Here is a 15527-nt window from a genome sequence, read left to right on the forward strand (position 1 = left end):
CCAGGTGGGGAGGGGGTCACTAAGGGTGCCCCACCAGTGCCTGCCCACACGCCCAGGGTCGGGGCCTGGTGGCCTGGACCTCAGGGTCCTTCTGGGTGGGGAGGGGGTCACCTAAGGGTGCCCCGCCAGCGCCTGGCACCCACCCAGGGTCAGGGCCTGGCAGCCTGTCCACACCCCTTTTTATTCCCTAGTGCGAATCGATGTCTGACAATCCACACGCGTGTCTTTCCTGCCCATTTATCTTCTCCGTGAAGTGCCTATTCAAATCATTAGCCCACTTCTTTATGTGTATGCATTTTCCTTTTTAATGGGTTTTAGAAGTTCTTAATGCATTCTGAAAAGAACTTTTGGGGATGTGCTGCTTGCGAATATTTCCCCCAGTCAGTGACTTGAGAAAAGTATCTCAAGGAGGAAAATTTGCAACTTTTGACAAAGTCCAATTAATAAAATTTTCGTTCATGCTGTGTGCTTTTGGTGTCAATTTGGAGGAAAGCGCCCTCTTAACACTAGTGAGTCTTCTGACACATGGACATGGGGTTTATCTCCATTATTTTAGGTCTTCTTAATCTCACTGATGCATTGTATTTTCCATTGTGCAAGTTCTTACAGATATTTCTAAGATCTATTCCTAGTAATATTAGAATTTTGATGCTAAAATAAGTAATACATTAAAACTTCGACTTCTAATTGTCGCCAGTATATTTTATAGGTTGGTCTTGCCTTCTGTGGCATCGCTGCACTTACTCAGTTTACAGTGTTTTTGTGTGTTTGTTTTATGTGGACTCCACTGAGTCTTCTACAGAAGTTCCCGTGTAATCCAGAAGCCCTTATTCTGTAGCGTGTCCTATGCCCTGACTGGGACATCCAGTGCCATGTGAGGAGGATGGGGCCAGGCATCCATGTCCAACACGGTCTTTTTATAGCATTCAGTCCTGAGACATTTGGTACAATGCTGGAGGTAGATTTTTTTTGTTTCTTTTTTTTAATATTATAGCAATTTATCCAAAATTAACAATGATAATCTCACATAACAGATTCATTTGTCTGATATCAAACTTTTGATCACTTAGAGATAACATTTCAATATTTCTTTCTTGTTTTCTTTCTTACCAGAGGATATTTTTTTTCTTTTTTTAAGGTAAAACTATCATACATTTTTTTTCAGAAAAAAATCTAACATGAAATATGAACTCTATATACCCAAAACAATCTCAAAAAAGAACACAGCTAGAAGATGTACATTTTCTGATTTCAAACCTTATAAAGCTACAATAATATAAACAGTGTAGTACTGCTATAAAGGCAGATATATAAGCCAGTGGAGTAAAATAAAAAGCCTAGAAATAAATTCTTCCATATATGGTCAAGGTATTTTTTACAAGGTTTCCAAGAACATTTGGTGAAGGAATAATCTTTTCACTAAATATTGTTGAAAAATAATAATTACATGAAAAATAATAAAATTGGACCCTTACCTAACACCATATACAAATATTAACTCGAAATACATAAAGGACCTAAGTGCAAATCTTAAGACAATAAACTTTTAGAAGAAAACCTGGGTCATAAAACCTCACAACATTGAAATTGGCAGCTATTTCTTGGATATGATTTCAAAGGCACAGGCAACAAAAGAATAAACAAACTTCATAAAAATAGAAAAATACATCCAAAGACAATGTAAACAGAATTAAAAGTTACTGATAGAATTGGATAAAATATTTCTAAATGCTATATCTGAAGGTATATTAATATTCCAAATAGAAATTCTAAAAATTAGCAACAATAAAAGCAAACAATACAATTTAGAAATAGGTAAAAGACTAAAATAGATAATGCATCTCCAGAGATTTTTATATGACCAATAAACTCATGAATATCACTCATCATTATCATAATATAACTAATCATTAAGGAAATACAAATAAAAACTATAGTGAAATACTACTTCACATTTGTTAGGATGGTTGCTTAACATGAATTACCTTGCTCCAGCCCTTTACCTTGAGTTTGTTCCTATCTTTACTTGTAAAGTGTGTTTCTTGTAAGCAGCAGATGGATGGATTCTGGTTTTTAATCCATTTTGCCACTTATGTCTTTTTATTGGGGAGTTGAGGCCATTTACATTCAGTGTGATTATTGAGAGATAACTTTTAATTCCTAACATGTTAAGATTTTATTTCTGTTTGAAATACTGTTTACTCTTCTTTGCTTAGTTGTCTGCTGGATGGAAAATCTTGTTTCTCTGGTTCTGGTGTGTATTACCTATTTCTTCTTTGTAGTTAATCTCTTTGAGTATTTTCTCTAGTGCTGGTTTTGAAGACATAAATTCCTTCAGTTTCTGTTTGTCATGGAAGCTTCTTATTTCCCCATCTAATTTGATAGCTTTGCTGGGTAGGAAATTTTGGCTGGAAGTTGTTTTCTTTCAGAGTTTGGAATATGTTACTCCAAGCCCTTCTGGTTTTCATGACTTGGTTTGGGAAGTCTGGAGTGATTCTAATTGGTTTACCTCTGAATGTCACTTGGCCTTTTGTTTTTGTTGCCTTTAAGATTCTCTTCTTGGCTTCTACATTGGTCATTTTGACAATTATGTGGTGTGAGGAACCTTTTCTCTGGTCCTGTCTAAAGAGAGTTCTATAAGTTTCCTGGACCAGTGTATCGACCTCTTGCTCTGTGTTTGGAAAATTTTCTGCTATTATTTCTTTGATGAGATTATTGATCCCTTTGGTTTCACCTTCTTTTCCCTCCTCTATTCCGATTATTCTTAGGTTAGCTCTCTTAAAATGGGCCCATATTTCTTCAATGTCAAATTCCTGCTGTCTGATTTTTTTCTAAGTTATAAATTATGTGTTCATTTTTGGAGTGATCATCTTCTAGGAGCGAGATTCTGTTTTCCATGTGGTCTAATCTGTTGTTTATACTTTGAATTAATGCCTTTACTTCAATGATTGCATCCTTTATTTCTTTTAAACTCTCTCTAAATTCTTTTCGAAGGTCCTGTATTATTTCTACAGTTATATTCCTGATTTAATCTTCTGGAGATCTCTGAATTTCTGTGTTGTTATCAGGTTCTGATATTTTGGGGTTGTGGGTATTCATTGCTCTATTGTTATTCCTCTTTCCCATGATTTCAGAAGTGTGTGCCTTTTCTGGGCTCTTCCCTGGGTCACTACGACTTTACTTAGGGTGCTCTGGATCTCGAGTTTGTGGTAATCTCAGCTGCCACTACTCCTTTACTGGGTTGTATCGCAAAGTCTCAGACCAAGGAGTTAATCGAGGCTGCATGAGACCTTGGGGTTGCCGGGCTGGGCGTTTTCCCATGGGGAGCTGCAACTAGGGCATGGTATCTCTGCCACTGCTACTCCTTCACTGGGTTGGACTGCAAAATCACAGACTTAGGGAGATTATAAAAGCTGCGCAAGTCCCTGGGGGTGCAGTGCTCGGATTTCTCATTTAGGGGCCACAATTTGACCTACAGTTATTGTGCATGCTGATCTGGAACTGTCGCAGGTGTGGTGAACTCGCCACCACTGCTGGCAATATGGCACTGCTGCCATGCCCTCGACCATGAGGCTGGCGTATTTCTTTTCTGATTTTGAGCTCCAATCTGAGTCCCTGGAAGGCATGATGAGCTTGGCCACTGGGAGTTTTAGATGCTCTTTGTGCTGAAAGAACTGCTGAATTACACCCGAATGATCCGCAGCTGCTCACTTCGGCTCCTAGTTTACCTTTCTTTGCTGGAGCCTGGTGTTGTGAGGCATGATGGCACCGGCGCGGAGTCCACCACTGCAATGTGGGCTGGTTTCTTTTCTGGTCTCTGGTTGTTCTTCGAGTCCTCTTTTTCTCTGTCCCTTGTGTTTACATTTTTTTTTATTTCTTTGCTGATAGTGTCTTCTGGCTATGAAAAATGCTGATTTTGTGGTAATATAGATTGAGTGTTAGCAGGACTCATAAACACTGCTTTTTCAGTCGCCATCATCCTGGAAGTCCCCCCTGCCCAATTTTTAATCTTTATTTTGAAACAGGGTCTCACTGAGTTGGGAAGCGCCTCACTAAGTAACTGAGGCTGTCTGCCTTTAGGTAGATTTTTATCTGGAATAGATGTTGGCTTTGCCAAGTGATTTTCCTGCATCAGCTGAGAATACTGCATGGTGCTGTTTCCTTGTTAATGAGGTATTACACTGCTTGATTTTCAAATGTTAAGTTAGCCCTGCATGTCTGGAATAAATCTCCCTGAACTGTGACATATTATTCTTTTTATATATTGTTGGATTGGATTTGATAAAAAATTGTTTAGACTTTCTCCTCCTAAGCTTCTGAAGGAGGATATGTGGTATTCTTTTACTCTATTTGTATGGTTTCAATCTATTAAAATTTACTGAGATTTATTTTCTGGCCCATCATGTGATTTATCTTGGGAAACATCCAGTGTACTAAAGGATCTGCATTGATGATGTGGGGTGTGTCATCTACGACTTCCACAAGGTCAGCTGATTGATGGTGCTGATGAAGCTTCTGTCCTCAATGGCACTTCATCTACTTGTTTACCCCGTTACTGAGATGAGTTAAACATCTCTAGGACTGAGGTGGACTTGGACATGTCTCTCTTTAGTATTCTTACAATTTTTTCTTTACATACCTGAAGCTGTGACTTAGTTCATAAAGTTTTATGTCATCTTGTATGTGTTTGGGGTGGGAGACTAAACCCAGGACCCTTCTGCTATTAAGCTCGACCCCCAGCCTTTCTTGTTGTTGCACCCTGGCCCTGAATCTACGATCCTCCTGTCTCAGCCCTCAAGTGAGAAGTGCATATCATCTGAATGAACAGGACACTTAGTGGCTGCTGCGGTCTCCATCTCTGTGGACGCTGCCTGACATGCTGTGCGCACTGGCCTTCGCCCCACTCCCCTGGACTTGGTCCCACTGTGTACTCTACGCCAAGTTTCTTTACACAGCTTTCCTTTTCACGTCTTTGGTTTTGGTAGAATGTACTTGAGACTTGTTATCTGTTTTTGCGCAGTTTGAACTCCCCTCCAGTCCATCTGTATCTCCTGGCTCTTCAGTGTGGCTGGGTCTCCATCTGTCCCCTTCCTTGACAGGGCTGGACCCAGGGGAGACCCGGGACTTCTCTTTAAGTTGCAGGCAGGCACCACTTCCTGAACCACTGGAGCGGGGTGGACTGTGCAATCCGTGTGGGCTCCACAGCAACTCTTCCCACCTGCTGTCCTGTCCCAAGCCTCTGCAGGGCCATGCTACTCATGAAGCCTGCCGCTCCTGAGAGGGTTTCTCTGGGCCGCCTCCTCCCCAGCCTTTGCCATCACACAGGCAAGGGTGTCCTGGGGGAATGGGCACAGGTCTCCAGACAGGGTGTTCTGGTCCACTGGCAGCTGGGCGGGGGCATGGGTGCGGCCAGTGCCCATCCCCTCGACAGTCCTCCGGTCCACCGCCCTCGGCCTGCGTCCTGGACTTGCCGTCCCCCCTCGCTTGCCTCCGCTAGTCTTTGCTTGCTGATTATCTCTCTTACCCGGTAAGACCATAAAACGCCAGGGCAGGACTTTAATCCTTCTAATCCTGCACCCAACACAGTTTCTTGTGTACCAAATGTGCCTTTTAAATATTTCCGAAATAAAGCAATTAATGGTGTTGCCAAGTAATGGATTTCAGCTTTAACCTCCTTCATGACAGTCAAGTGGGGACTTCCCAGTGTTCTACATAATGACTGAAAGAAAGGAATCTGAGCCAGTGCTACAGTCGCCAATAAAGTACTTAGTCAGGTACCCTCAAAGCCCCAGAGTAACAACAGCACTTTGATTTAGTAGTCAATACGAGCTCCATCAGTTGTCAGAACTGCGAGCGGGTTGGCTTGATTTCAGAGGCATGCGCAATTCTGTTCCCTCTGGCGTCTGTCATGAAGCAACCAGGAGGAGAGCCTTGAAGATAATAAACTCGGAATACTGCTCTATCCACACCAGAGTTAGAGTTTTGATGACAGATACATAGAAAAACCTGATTTGTAAAATAATCCATTGGAAATTGGTTGTGCCTTGAAAGATCATCTGCAGACAAAGCTGAAATTTCCAACTGAGACGCTGCACCACCTGAGTGGGGAAGACCAAACCGCTGCCCAAATCCCCAGCGGGCCAGAGCCCCACGGCTGAGCCTTCCCCTCATTTAAACACTGGATGGAGAAAGGAATGAGTTCTGGGTTTTGTGCATTTATAAATAAATTATATATATATGGAGAGAGAGAGAGAGAGAGAGAGAGAGAGAGAGAGAGAGAGAGAGAGAGAGAGAGAGAGAGAGAGAGAGAAGCATCCACTTAACACAGAGGAAAACTCCTCTGCCTAACCTGCCACCCAGGGCTCACTTTCTAATTTTGTGAGCAGGGCACCGATGTGGACACATAGGATGACCACAGATCCTGAGCCATGCTGGGTATGGTGAGGGAGAGCGGCTTGTGGTGGCCCTAGTCACACATGCCCTCATGGACATCATGAATGGGGCTGTCCTGCAGGAGGGTGCTTGCCCATCACGCTCCCCAGGGGGCATTGGCCGTGGGGCAGGGGCTGGACACCTCGAGCATGGGCATGGGCGGTGGCTGCTGTCCCTTTCCACGCACCAGGGAAGAGCCAGGGCCAGTGGACACACATGCATCACACCACACATGCCCACTGGCCCTCCCGTGTTCCTGAAGGTGCCCTGCATCCCGTGTGGCATCCCGTGTGGGCACGGCGCAAGAGCAGTCTGTGACTGGAGTCAGAGTCCTGGCCCTGGGGTCAGGGCGCACCTGTTGGGAGGTGAGACTGAGGTACACACTATGGTGAGGGTAACAGGCTGCAGCCTTTCTGTCCTCTCTGGGCCAGACACGCATCCAACCAGTACCGCATGGAACGATTTACCTACCTGGAGGTTCCTGGGACACCTCAAGGTTCTTGGTTCTGGGTGCATGCCGAGAGCACTGGTAAGACGCCACTGGACCCTGAAGGGCCTTCTCTCCCCACAGAGCCGCCATTTGAGGCTGACTTGGCCTTCTCCACAGCGCCTCCCAGAGGCTCACCGGGGAACTGCTTGGCGCTTTGCAAAGGGCTCCACCTAGTGTTTGCAGCTGGCTGTCCTTTGCCCTTGATGGCCTACCTCACGCCCACTGTCCTTTGCCCTTGATGCCCTACCTCACGCTCACTAGTCTGTAGCTGTCAGGCTGCTATAGCCAAAAGGTCATGGCAGACAAGGGAGATCCCACTAAGTGCCCCTCCTGGTGACCTCAGGCCTCTGTGTGTCCAGTGGGTAAGCTCTATTTCAATCTAACTCTTGCCCTTTGGCAGGAGGGCTGATTTAATAAAATTACTGAAGCAGAGAGAAGCGGGGCACTGGGTCCAGACTAGGCCGCCCAGGCTGCCGCTGCAGGACACAGACACCCCTGGTGGGCTTCTCGGCCCAGCCGGAGGCTCCCTCCCCCTTGTTTCTGTTCCCAATAAGGAGAGTGCTTTGGACAAAGGGCAGTGTGAACATCATCTTTAAGTTGAGGAAAAGATGTTAACTTTCACAGGAAAGTCCAACGGCTTTCCTTTGTCCTGCCGCCTCTGATCTCTAGAGCTCTGAATCCCTCCCGCTTATTTAATAAACCATCTCTAGAGGGCGCCCTCCCTGTCCGGTGCTGACTCTTCACGCCTGCCATCTAGGGCCCGGATGGCATGTCTCCATCACAGACACAGAGGTGCCCAGCGCAGGAAGCGGAGCGGCGCGCCAAGACAGACAGGAGGAGGAAGCAGGTAAATACGTATGGGTGCTAAGCCACTGGTCAAGAGAAACGGCCTGTTCTGTGTGGAGCCTGGGCTGGCGTGGTGCCTGCTGCTCGGGGCACCGACCACGCCAGTCCTGGCAGTCTCAGGACTCCACTGAGAAAACAGCTACTGGTGTTCAGACCTTCAACCTAATGCTCACTTTATTTTTAAAGGATGATTACATTGATACTAATCACCATGACTATCATTAATTGAGAGCGTCACAATGACTTGACCTGTGTTTTCCTGAATATCCTCATGAAGTAAGGGTCATCATCTCAGTTCACAGCTGAGGATGGTGGGCAGAACCGCTAAGCAGCTTCCCCCAGGCAAAGAGTGCTGGGTGGAGGAACAAGGCTTGGCCGGTTCCAGAACCCAGAAGGTCACCTCGCCTCTCACTGCTTACCAAGGAAAGACCATTAGAAATTCATTTTTACCTTCATGATCTCTAGCAAGGTGTCTGGCACATCAAGAACACTTAATCGCTATCAGTAAATGAATCCACACTTCAAGCTCCACAGTTTGAAAATAGATTTAAAAAGACCAGGCTCACCCAGGCAGGGGGCCATGCACACCTGCCTGGGGCTCCTGGGAAGGGCTCTGCAGCATCGCTGCAGCCCTGGTCCAGGTGGAGGTGGTGAGAAACTGGCTGCGGGGGATAATGTATCGCCTTGCCCCCCCCCTGCCTCAGTGGGCTCCAGAGCCCTGGCCCTGCACTCTGTGAGATGGACACCCACCCTGGCCCTCCCTGAGGGAGGGAGACACATCACCTGATCCAGAGGACATGGCCCTGCCCCAGCCCGGGGTAGACACAGACAGGTCAGAGGGCCCTGGAGCAGCCCGGGAGTTGGGCTGGTGGGTCTGGTGCCCATGTCCTCGGGTGGGCTGAACAGACTCAGCCCCGAGGCTGTGGGCACTATGACCTCTAGCCTCAAAGGTCCTCACAAAACTGGACAATGCGGGGGCCTAGCGGTAGAGAGGAGGGAGTCACAGGAGTTTTTCTAGAGCGCTGCTGACGGCAGACCTGACCTCCCTGGCTTGTCTCCTCGGCAGACCTGACTTTGCAGGCACCCTTGCTCTTCACTACGCTGCCCGCCAGCCAGAATGCCGGAGCTCAGGAGAGCCCATTAGCATGCCTGCACCCCAGAGAGGCCCGCTAGCAAGCAGGCTCCAAGTGTCACCTGGGCTGGCGGTTGCTCCTGTCCCATCCGGGGGTGTGTGTTGGAGGCCGTGGCCTGGGACAGGACACCCAGGTAGGGTAGGTAGTGCTGAAGGCTCCTGGCCAGGGCCCCGCTGTCCTCCAGGCCATATCGACGCTCCTTATCAATGTCCTGCTGTGACGTCCTGAAAAGCAAAGAGAACCACGTGTCAGTCACGCTCATACTGTGTGGTGAGCTGCTGGACGTGGGTAGGAGCACTGAGCACCCACGCACGAGCGCGGCCACCCTTCCTCACCGCAGTTTGCATCTCTCTGGGAGCCTCCTGAGCCCTGGCGGCCTGTCACCTAGACCTGTGAGGAGCTGACCAGTGTCCCCAAGGAGGGCTCAGCATATAGCGCACACCCTATGATGCTCCTGATGGCCAAGAACGGGAGACACAGCTGAGCAATTGAGGGGAGAGAGCACGGGAGCTGGTGGGCTGGCCGTGAGGTCTGCAGGGGGACGCCACCCTCCTACTGAGGGCTCCTCCCACTGCCTGGCCGGCGGGCCCCAGTTCAACCACCCAGAGCTCCCCAGCCCACTCGGGCCTCGGCCTCTGCACACAGCTCTCCCCAGAGGGCTGGAGGATGCCTCCTGATGGGGAAGGAGATTCCACCAGGATACATCTTCCAGCCAGGGTTAACCCATTTATATAAGCCACACTTCTCATACGAGGCAAAGACTTAACAGATCCAGAGCTGAAATGGCTCGGAGGTATCCACCAAGGAGCCGCAAAGGTTGGTTTTGGTTCTTAACTCACCCAGGGCCTTTTTACCCTGTAAAGGAAGAAAAGAGCCAAGCGGTTCCCTCCTGCCCCACCTGGCCACCAGCCCCGAGAGGTGCCTCCTCAGCCCCGCTGCCCTCCAACTCAGGGACTGCCTCAGACAGTGACCTCCCTGTGGCAGGCAGCCTGGCCCCCAGGGCCTGAACCCCGCACTGCAGCCTAGCCTGGCAGACACAGGGCCTCTCGAGGGCCGGGCACAGGCTGCCCCTGCTATTTGCACTCACCCTAGCTGGTGGCAGGAGGCAGAAGCCATGGGGTGGGGTGTGAGGTGAGGACTTTAGGTTTTCAGAGTTGAAGAAGGAGTGCTGGGGCTCCCCACATTCTTCACCCAGAGCCCCCGATGTAGACATTAGCTGAATAGTTCTACAATTCCATTTTCTTTCTTTCGTTGGCTTATTAGCCACCATGCTGCTTGGCAATCTCAGTAATTGCCTTGAAGGATGAGCGTCTGTGTTTAACTCATCACAACATGCCTGCTAGTGACGTCACACATGTCAAGAGCCTTGGAACAGCGCCCTCACCCTCCCTGCCAGCCTCTGCGTGATGATGTGTGTTGCCATAATCAATACGCACAGCTGTGCTAGGAACCCAACGATGCACTGCTGCGCTGCCGCCATGCTTAGACAATCAAGTCTCTGACTGTGTAAATGGCAGGAAGAAGCCCTGGGATCTGCATGCTGGCCACTCCCAGAGACTCCCAGGGCTCCCTCTACACCCCGGTCCTGCAGCATGGCTCTGCCAGGGGCATGTTCTCTCTGCTCCCACAGTTCTGAGCAAATCTTAACTTCACCTTTGACTCCGAAAGACGTCCTTGTAGGAGGCAGAGTTCTGGCATGGCTTCCTGTTCCCTCCCGGTGTTTTGGGTGCGTTCCTGTTGTTGGGCTCGAGTTATTTGTGAGTGGAATCTGGGGTCACCTGCATCCCTGGCCTGGCCTGGCCTTCCCCACCCATGCTGTCAAGGTTGCCCTTCGTTGCTGGTTTTGAGCACATTGTGACATTTCTTAGTCATGTGTGTCTTTTTCTTGGGGCTCCTTAGGCTTCCTAGACATGCAAGTTATCATTTTTATCTCATCAAAACAATTTTGACTGCTATTTCTTCAGGTATATGTCTGTTCTTCCTAGCTTACTTCCTGGGACTCACTCCACTTACTTGGAGACTTGGCCTTTGGGAGCTGCGCTGGTGCGCCTTGTCTGAACTGTGTGTACCCAGGTCAGCTCAGCCTCCTGCACCACGTCTACCTTGCTGCCGGCTCTGTCTTCCTCACTGCACCCTCTGGGTCCTTCCAAGTCTACACTGGTAGAACTCCTGAGATGCATTTCTTGTACCTTTTTCAGTCTGATCATCATGGACTACCTAGTACACACTGAGAATTTTCTCTAATTGAGTGATGGGTATTTTTATATTTCTGTAAATCTTCTGTGACTCCATTCTGGCATCCTGGTAGGTTCTCAGGAACAGTTCAATCCTTCTGGGTTTACTCTTTTTTTTTTTTTTTTTTTTTTTTTGCAGTACTGCGGATGGAACCCAGGGGCATTCTACCTCTGAGCTACACTACAGCCCTATTTTTTATTCTTTATTTTGAAACAGCGTCTCACTGAGTTGCGGAGGGCCTCACTAAGTAGCTGAAGCTGTCTGTGAACCGATCTTCCTGTCTCAGCCTCCCAAATGCTGGGGTTACAAGCAGACACCACCACACCTGGCTTGGATTTACTCTTAAGATTACTTTGGCAGGACTGAAGTGACACTAATCTGTCAATCTATGATGAGTTATTCCCACTGCAGAGATGAGACTCCTGTGAGCACTCTGCTGTGATCTCTCTGTAAACACCAAGCCTTTCGGTCTGATGGGGATGGCACCTGTGCTCCTTGGGATGTTGGTGTTCCTGTGTTATGCTTAGATCAAGAATGTCCCCTGAAGGGTTCGTGTATCAAGAGTTGATGTGATCAAGTCATGGAGGCTGTAATCTCATCAGTGGAGAGTCCACTGTAATGGATTTGCTGGGTGGTCACCTAGGCAGTGGGGTGTGGCTGAGGGAGGTGGGCCCTGGGGTATGGCCTTAGCGACTGTCTTTGAATCCTCTGGCTCACTCTCTTGCTTCCGGCCTCCATGGTATGAGCGCAGGCCCTTGATCTCCGTCTCGCTGCTTCCACCACCATGTCCTGAGCCCCGCAGACCCAGCCTGACATGGATGAAACGCTGAAATTTCCAGAACTGTGAGAAAATAAATAGTCCTTCTGAGTTGTGTGGTGGTCAGATATTTTGGATTATGGCAAAATATGCTGACTAAGATATCTCACATTTAGAATAGGTCTACCTCATAGACATGCCACAACTGCCCCTGCTGAATGTTCACAAGGGCTGCGGTGCATCTCCAGGCCCGGCCCTCACAGCCCCAACACTCAGACCTGTTAGAATGGGTGCCTCAGTTTCTCCAACTCTAGGCCCACTTCCTGGCTCTGGCAGTCCCAAGTTCCCTCTATGTTCTGAGGGCCCGTTTGTTTCCTGACTCACTGACCACCGTTACCATTCCTGGTCCAGCCACAGCGTCACTGGGCTGTTTGCTTCAGGCAGCAAAGGAAACCATTCATCCCTGTCACTCCATCTTGGCCAGAAGTAGGAGCAAAGCTTAATTCTTCCCAGCCCCAAACAGAACACACCTAACACCCATCACAAGAGGATGGCTGGACAGGTCAAGATATCTGCACACAACTGACACCAACCACCAGTTAAGAAAAATGGACTTCTGACCTGCGGCACATACTTCAGACCTCAGAAACGGTCTGCCCAGGGTTAAGTTGGGCCATTGAATGCCTTTGTTGTGTTTGCGATCACAGAAGACAGTCCTGGTGACGGGAGCCAAGTGGCCAGCAGAGCTGAGACTGTGGCTGAGGAGGCTTCTGGGTGATGGACACATTACTTCTTGCTAAGTGTGCCTGCTAGTCAGACACTTGCATTCATCAAAATTGTTGAATGGTACACTCAAGATCTGCTATTTCACAGAATGTCACTTTGTCCTGAATTAAGCAACCCCCAAGACAGTTGTCACCCCACAGCTGTGTCACCTCCAGAAATGGCCCTCACAGCAGGGTCTGTCTGAGCATTACTGCACCCAGGTCTGGAGGACACAATCCCAGACTGGTCTGAGGCCAGACAACTCCTGCTGAAGGGAGAGTCAGCCCTCACTCTGGAGGGCCAGCACTCCCGAGGCCTCTGCCACGGATACTGCGAGCCCAGCTTGTCCCCAAGGGCTCTCCTGAGGCCACTGCCCACCAGCTTCTAAGGGCAGAAGCATCTGCTGTCCAGGCAGTCTCCTGGACATAGCTCCCAGGTACGCTGTTCTCCCTGGCCAGCTGGGGTTCTGCTGGGCTTGAGTCTAGAGTCCCCACCAGCCTGGTCACTGCCCTGACAGTCCACGCAGCCTTTGAGAGCAGGCAGTGCCTCTCTGCTAGGCCACGGGCCCAGCAAGCTGCTGGTTACACAGCGGCCCCTCTTCTGGGTACCCTGAACTAAACAAGCAAAGCTGCTCTCTTCAGAGGAACTGAGATCCACCCATGGTCTACAGCCTGTCCGTACCTGTAGCTCAGAGCACACAGGACAGCAGCGGGGTGGGGTGGTGCCTTCCTTGGGCCTATAGGAAATGGCTTACCATGGCCTGAGCTGGACGCCATGGACAGCACTCTCTAGACTACAAGTTTTACCATAGGATCCTGCTGTCCCACTTCTGGGTCTATCAGAGGAAATAAAGTCAGCATACCAAAGGGCACCTGTGCGGCCATGCTTATAGCACTTCTCACGGTAGCTAGGACAGAAGGGACCCTGGTGCCCAGCAGTGAAAGTATGGCCAACGGAAATGTAGCATACGTCCATGACAGAACATTACTCAGACATAAAGTGGAACAAAATCCTGCCATTCTCAGTAAAACAGATAGACCTGAAGGGCACTATATTAAGAAAAAAAGTCTGATAAAGACAAGTACCACATGTTCTTTCTCATCTGTAGATTCTGGGGGGGAAAAAGTCAGCCTGAATGTAGAATAGCGATTACTCGAGGATGGGACGGGTGGGGAATGGAGGGGCTGACTCTAAAACCAAGACAGAGTTAGCTAGGCGGGACGGACGCGTTCCCATGCTCCAAGGCCACGGGGAGCTGACGGCGCACGGAGGCCTGCTACACACTTCATGGAGAAGTAGGAGAGGGGCGCTGACTTGGCCAGTACACGTTGCACACGTGTTGAAACAGTACACAGGAACCCATTAAGATGTTCAAGTGTGCTAAATGTTTTTAAAGCCAAGGTTTTCTGAAAGTCCTCCTTTTGTATTTAATTATCTCAGCTGATAAACCCATCCTGGCTTTCTTTCCAGGGCCTCTTCCAAGTACATTAGCTCAGACTTAAGCAGGCGGATAATTCATCAGGTGATTTCACAGGTCTCTGCGTCTCAAATCACGGCTACGGTTTTCTTGACCATTTTTAATGGACAGCATTTCATGTCCCACGTTATCAGGGTGCGATTTAACTGGAGTCAATTTGCTTGTCTGGCATGTTGTCTGTTTTTCTCACTAATTGCTAATCGATACATCCAGGCCCAGCTCATAAATGTGCCTTCAGATTGGCTCATTTGTCAGCCCGGTGCTTGCCCACACGCGGGACCTGCGTTGAGGCGATGACCGGGTCCGTCTTCGCGCTGTGCCTTGCTGTAGTAATTATCTTGCAGACTGACTTCTGCCCTGTCATGCAGCTTGAAGTAGGTCACAACTTTGTAGGAATACCTTTTCTACTTTAAAAGGCAGAGAATGTTTTGCAGGAGGACTACGCTGTTCTTTCTGCACTTAAATGTGCTGCCTCGGGCCCCGGCACCTGTGACACGGGAAGCCATCACCACATCTCAGCAGAAACGCCCACATCAGGGACCAACTGGCTGGGAGAAGCACCTGGGGGCTGCACCTCACCATCCTCTCAGGAATGGTTCTGAGCATCTGGCTTCTCGCGGCAGCCTTCAGCCTCCCAGCAGGAAGGGGCCGTGCTTGTGTGGTGCGCAGCGGCGCCCCTGACCTGGCTCCTGTCTCAGCTGTCAGCAGACACCTGTCCAACCGCCCAGGGCTCCAGCTCTGCTCCTGTGCTCCTGCTTTGTTTACTCTCAGCTGTCTCTTCCCATCGGCCTTTTCACAGGCTGATCGAGGCACCCTGGGAGGCGCAGGGGAGCAGAGAGGCCAGCTGGGGGCAGCTGGCTTGGTCAGCTGGGAGCAGGCTGGGGTTCAGGAGACCAAATGTGAAGCTCATCTTTGCTCCTGAGTGAGCCATTGGCTGGGGGCAAGAGTTCGCTCTGGGGACCAAGTGCTTTGTGTGGAGAACGTCCCCTGCTATTTCAGGGCCGGCCGTGGGTTCCTGCCAAGCTGCCAGGCACAGACCTGGAAGCGCACATGGAATGCGGACAATCGCCCACACCTCGCTGGACGGCACCAGCAGGCCATTCATCCCATCCCTCATTTATTCCACAAACACTGGCCAAATGTCTGCCTGGTGCGGCGCAGGAGGCAGGCTGGGGAGACCTGGTCGGGCGCAGCGCTCATGAGCAGTGGGGCGGAGGGAGCAGCCGAAGCATAAAAGGCCCCTCACTAGGGAGAATCAGAGCATCGGACTCCTTGAATTAATAATGAAATAAATTTAAGAATAGCTGAAAACCCAGGGGTGATGACCACACGTGAATTTAAACGAAGACATAGCTACAAGTCCCGAAGAAGCTAAAAGCAAGCAAACCGCGA

General features: G+C 49.3%; 1 protein-coding gene across 1 annotated transcript in view; it reads right to left on the reverse strand.

Annotated features, from left to right (window-relative positions):
- Positions 1-15527, reverse strand: part of PTPRN2 (protein tyrosine phosphatase receptor type N2) — a gene marked incomplete at both ends in the record, with an annotated part of 666019 nt that overhangs the window by 401800 nt on the left and 248692 nt on the right. Inside the window, 4 exons of the mRNA XM_080701298.1 lie at positions 7346-7462; positions 8335-8400; positions 8519-8529; positions 8963-9125. Coding sequence (XP_080557424.1) covers positions 7346-7462; positions 8335-8400; positions 8519-8529; positions 8963-9125 — 357 coding nt within the window. The remainder of the gene's footprint in view (positions 1-7345; positions 7463-8334; positions 8401-8518; positions 8530-8962; positions 9126-15527) is intronic.

Source organism: Muscardinus avellanarius (genome assembly GCF_963383645.1).
Source record: "Muscardinus avellanarius genome assembly, chromosome: 9".
Taxonomy (NCBI): domain Eukaryota; kingdom Metazoa; phylum Chordata; class Mammalia; order Rodentia; family Gliridae; genus Muscardinus; species Muscardinus avellanarius.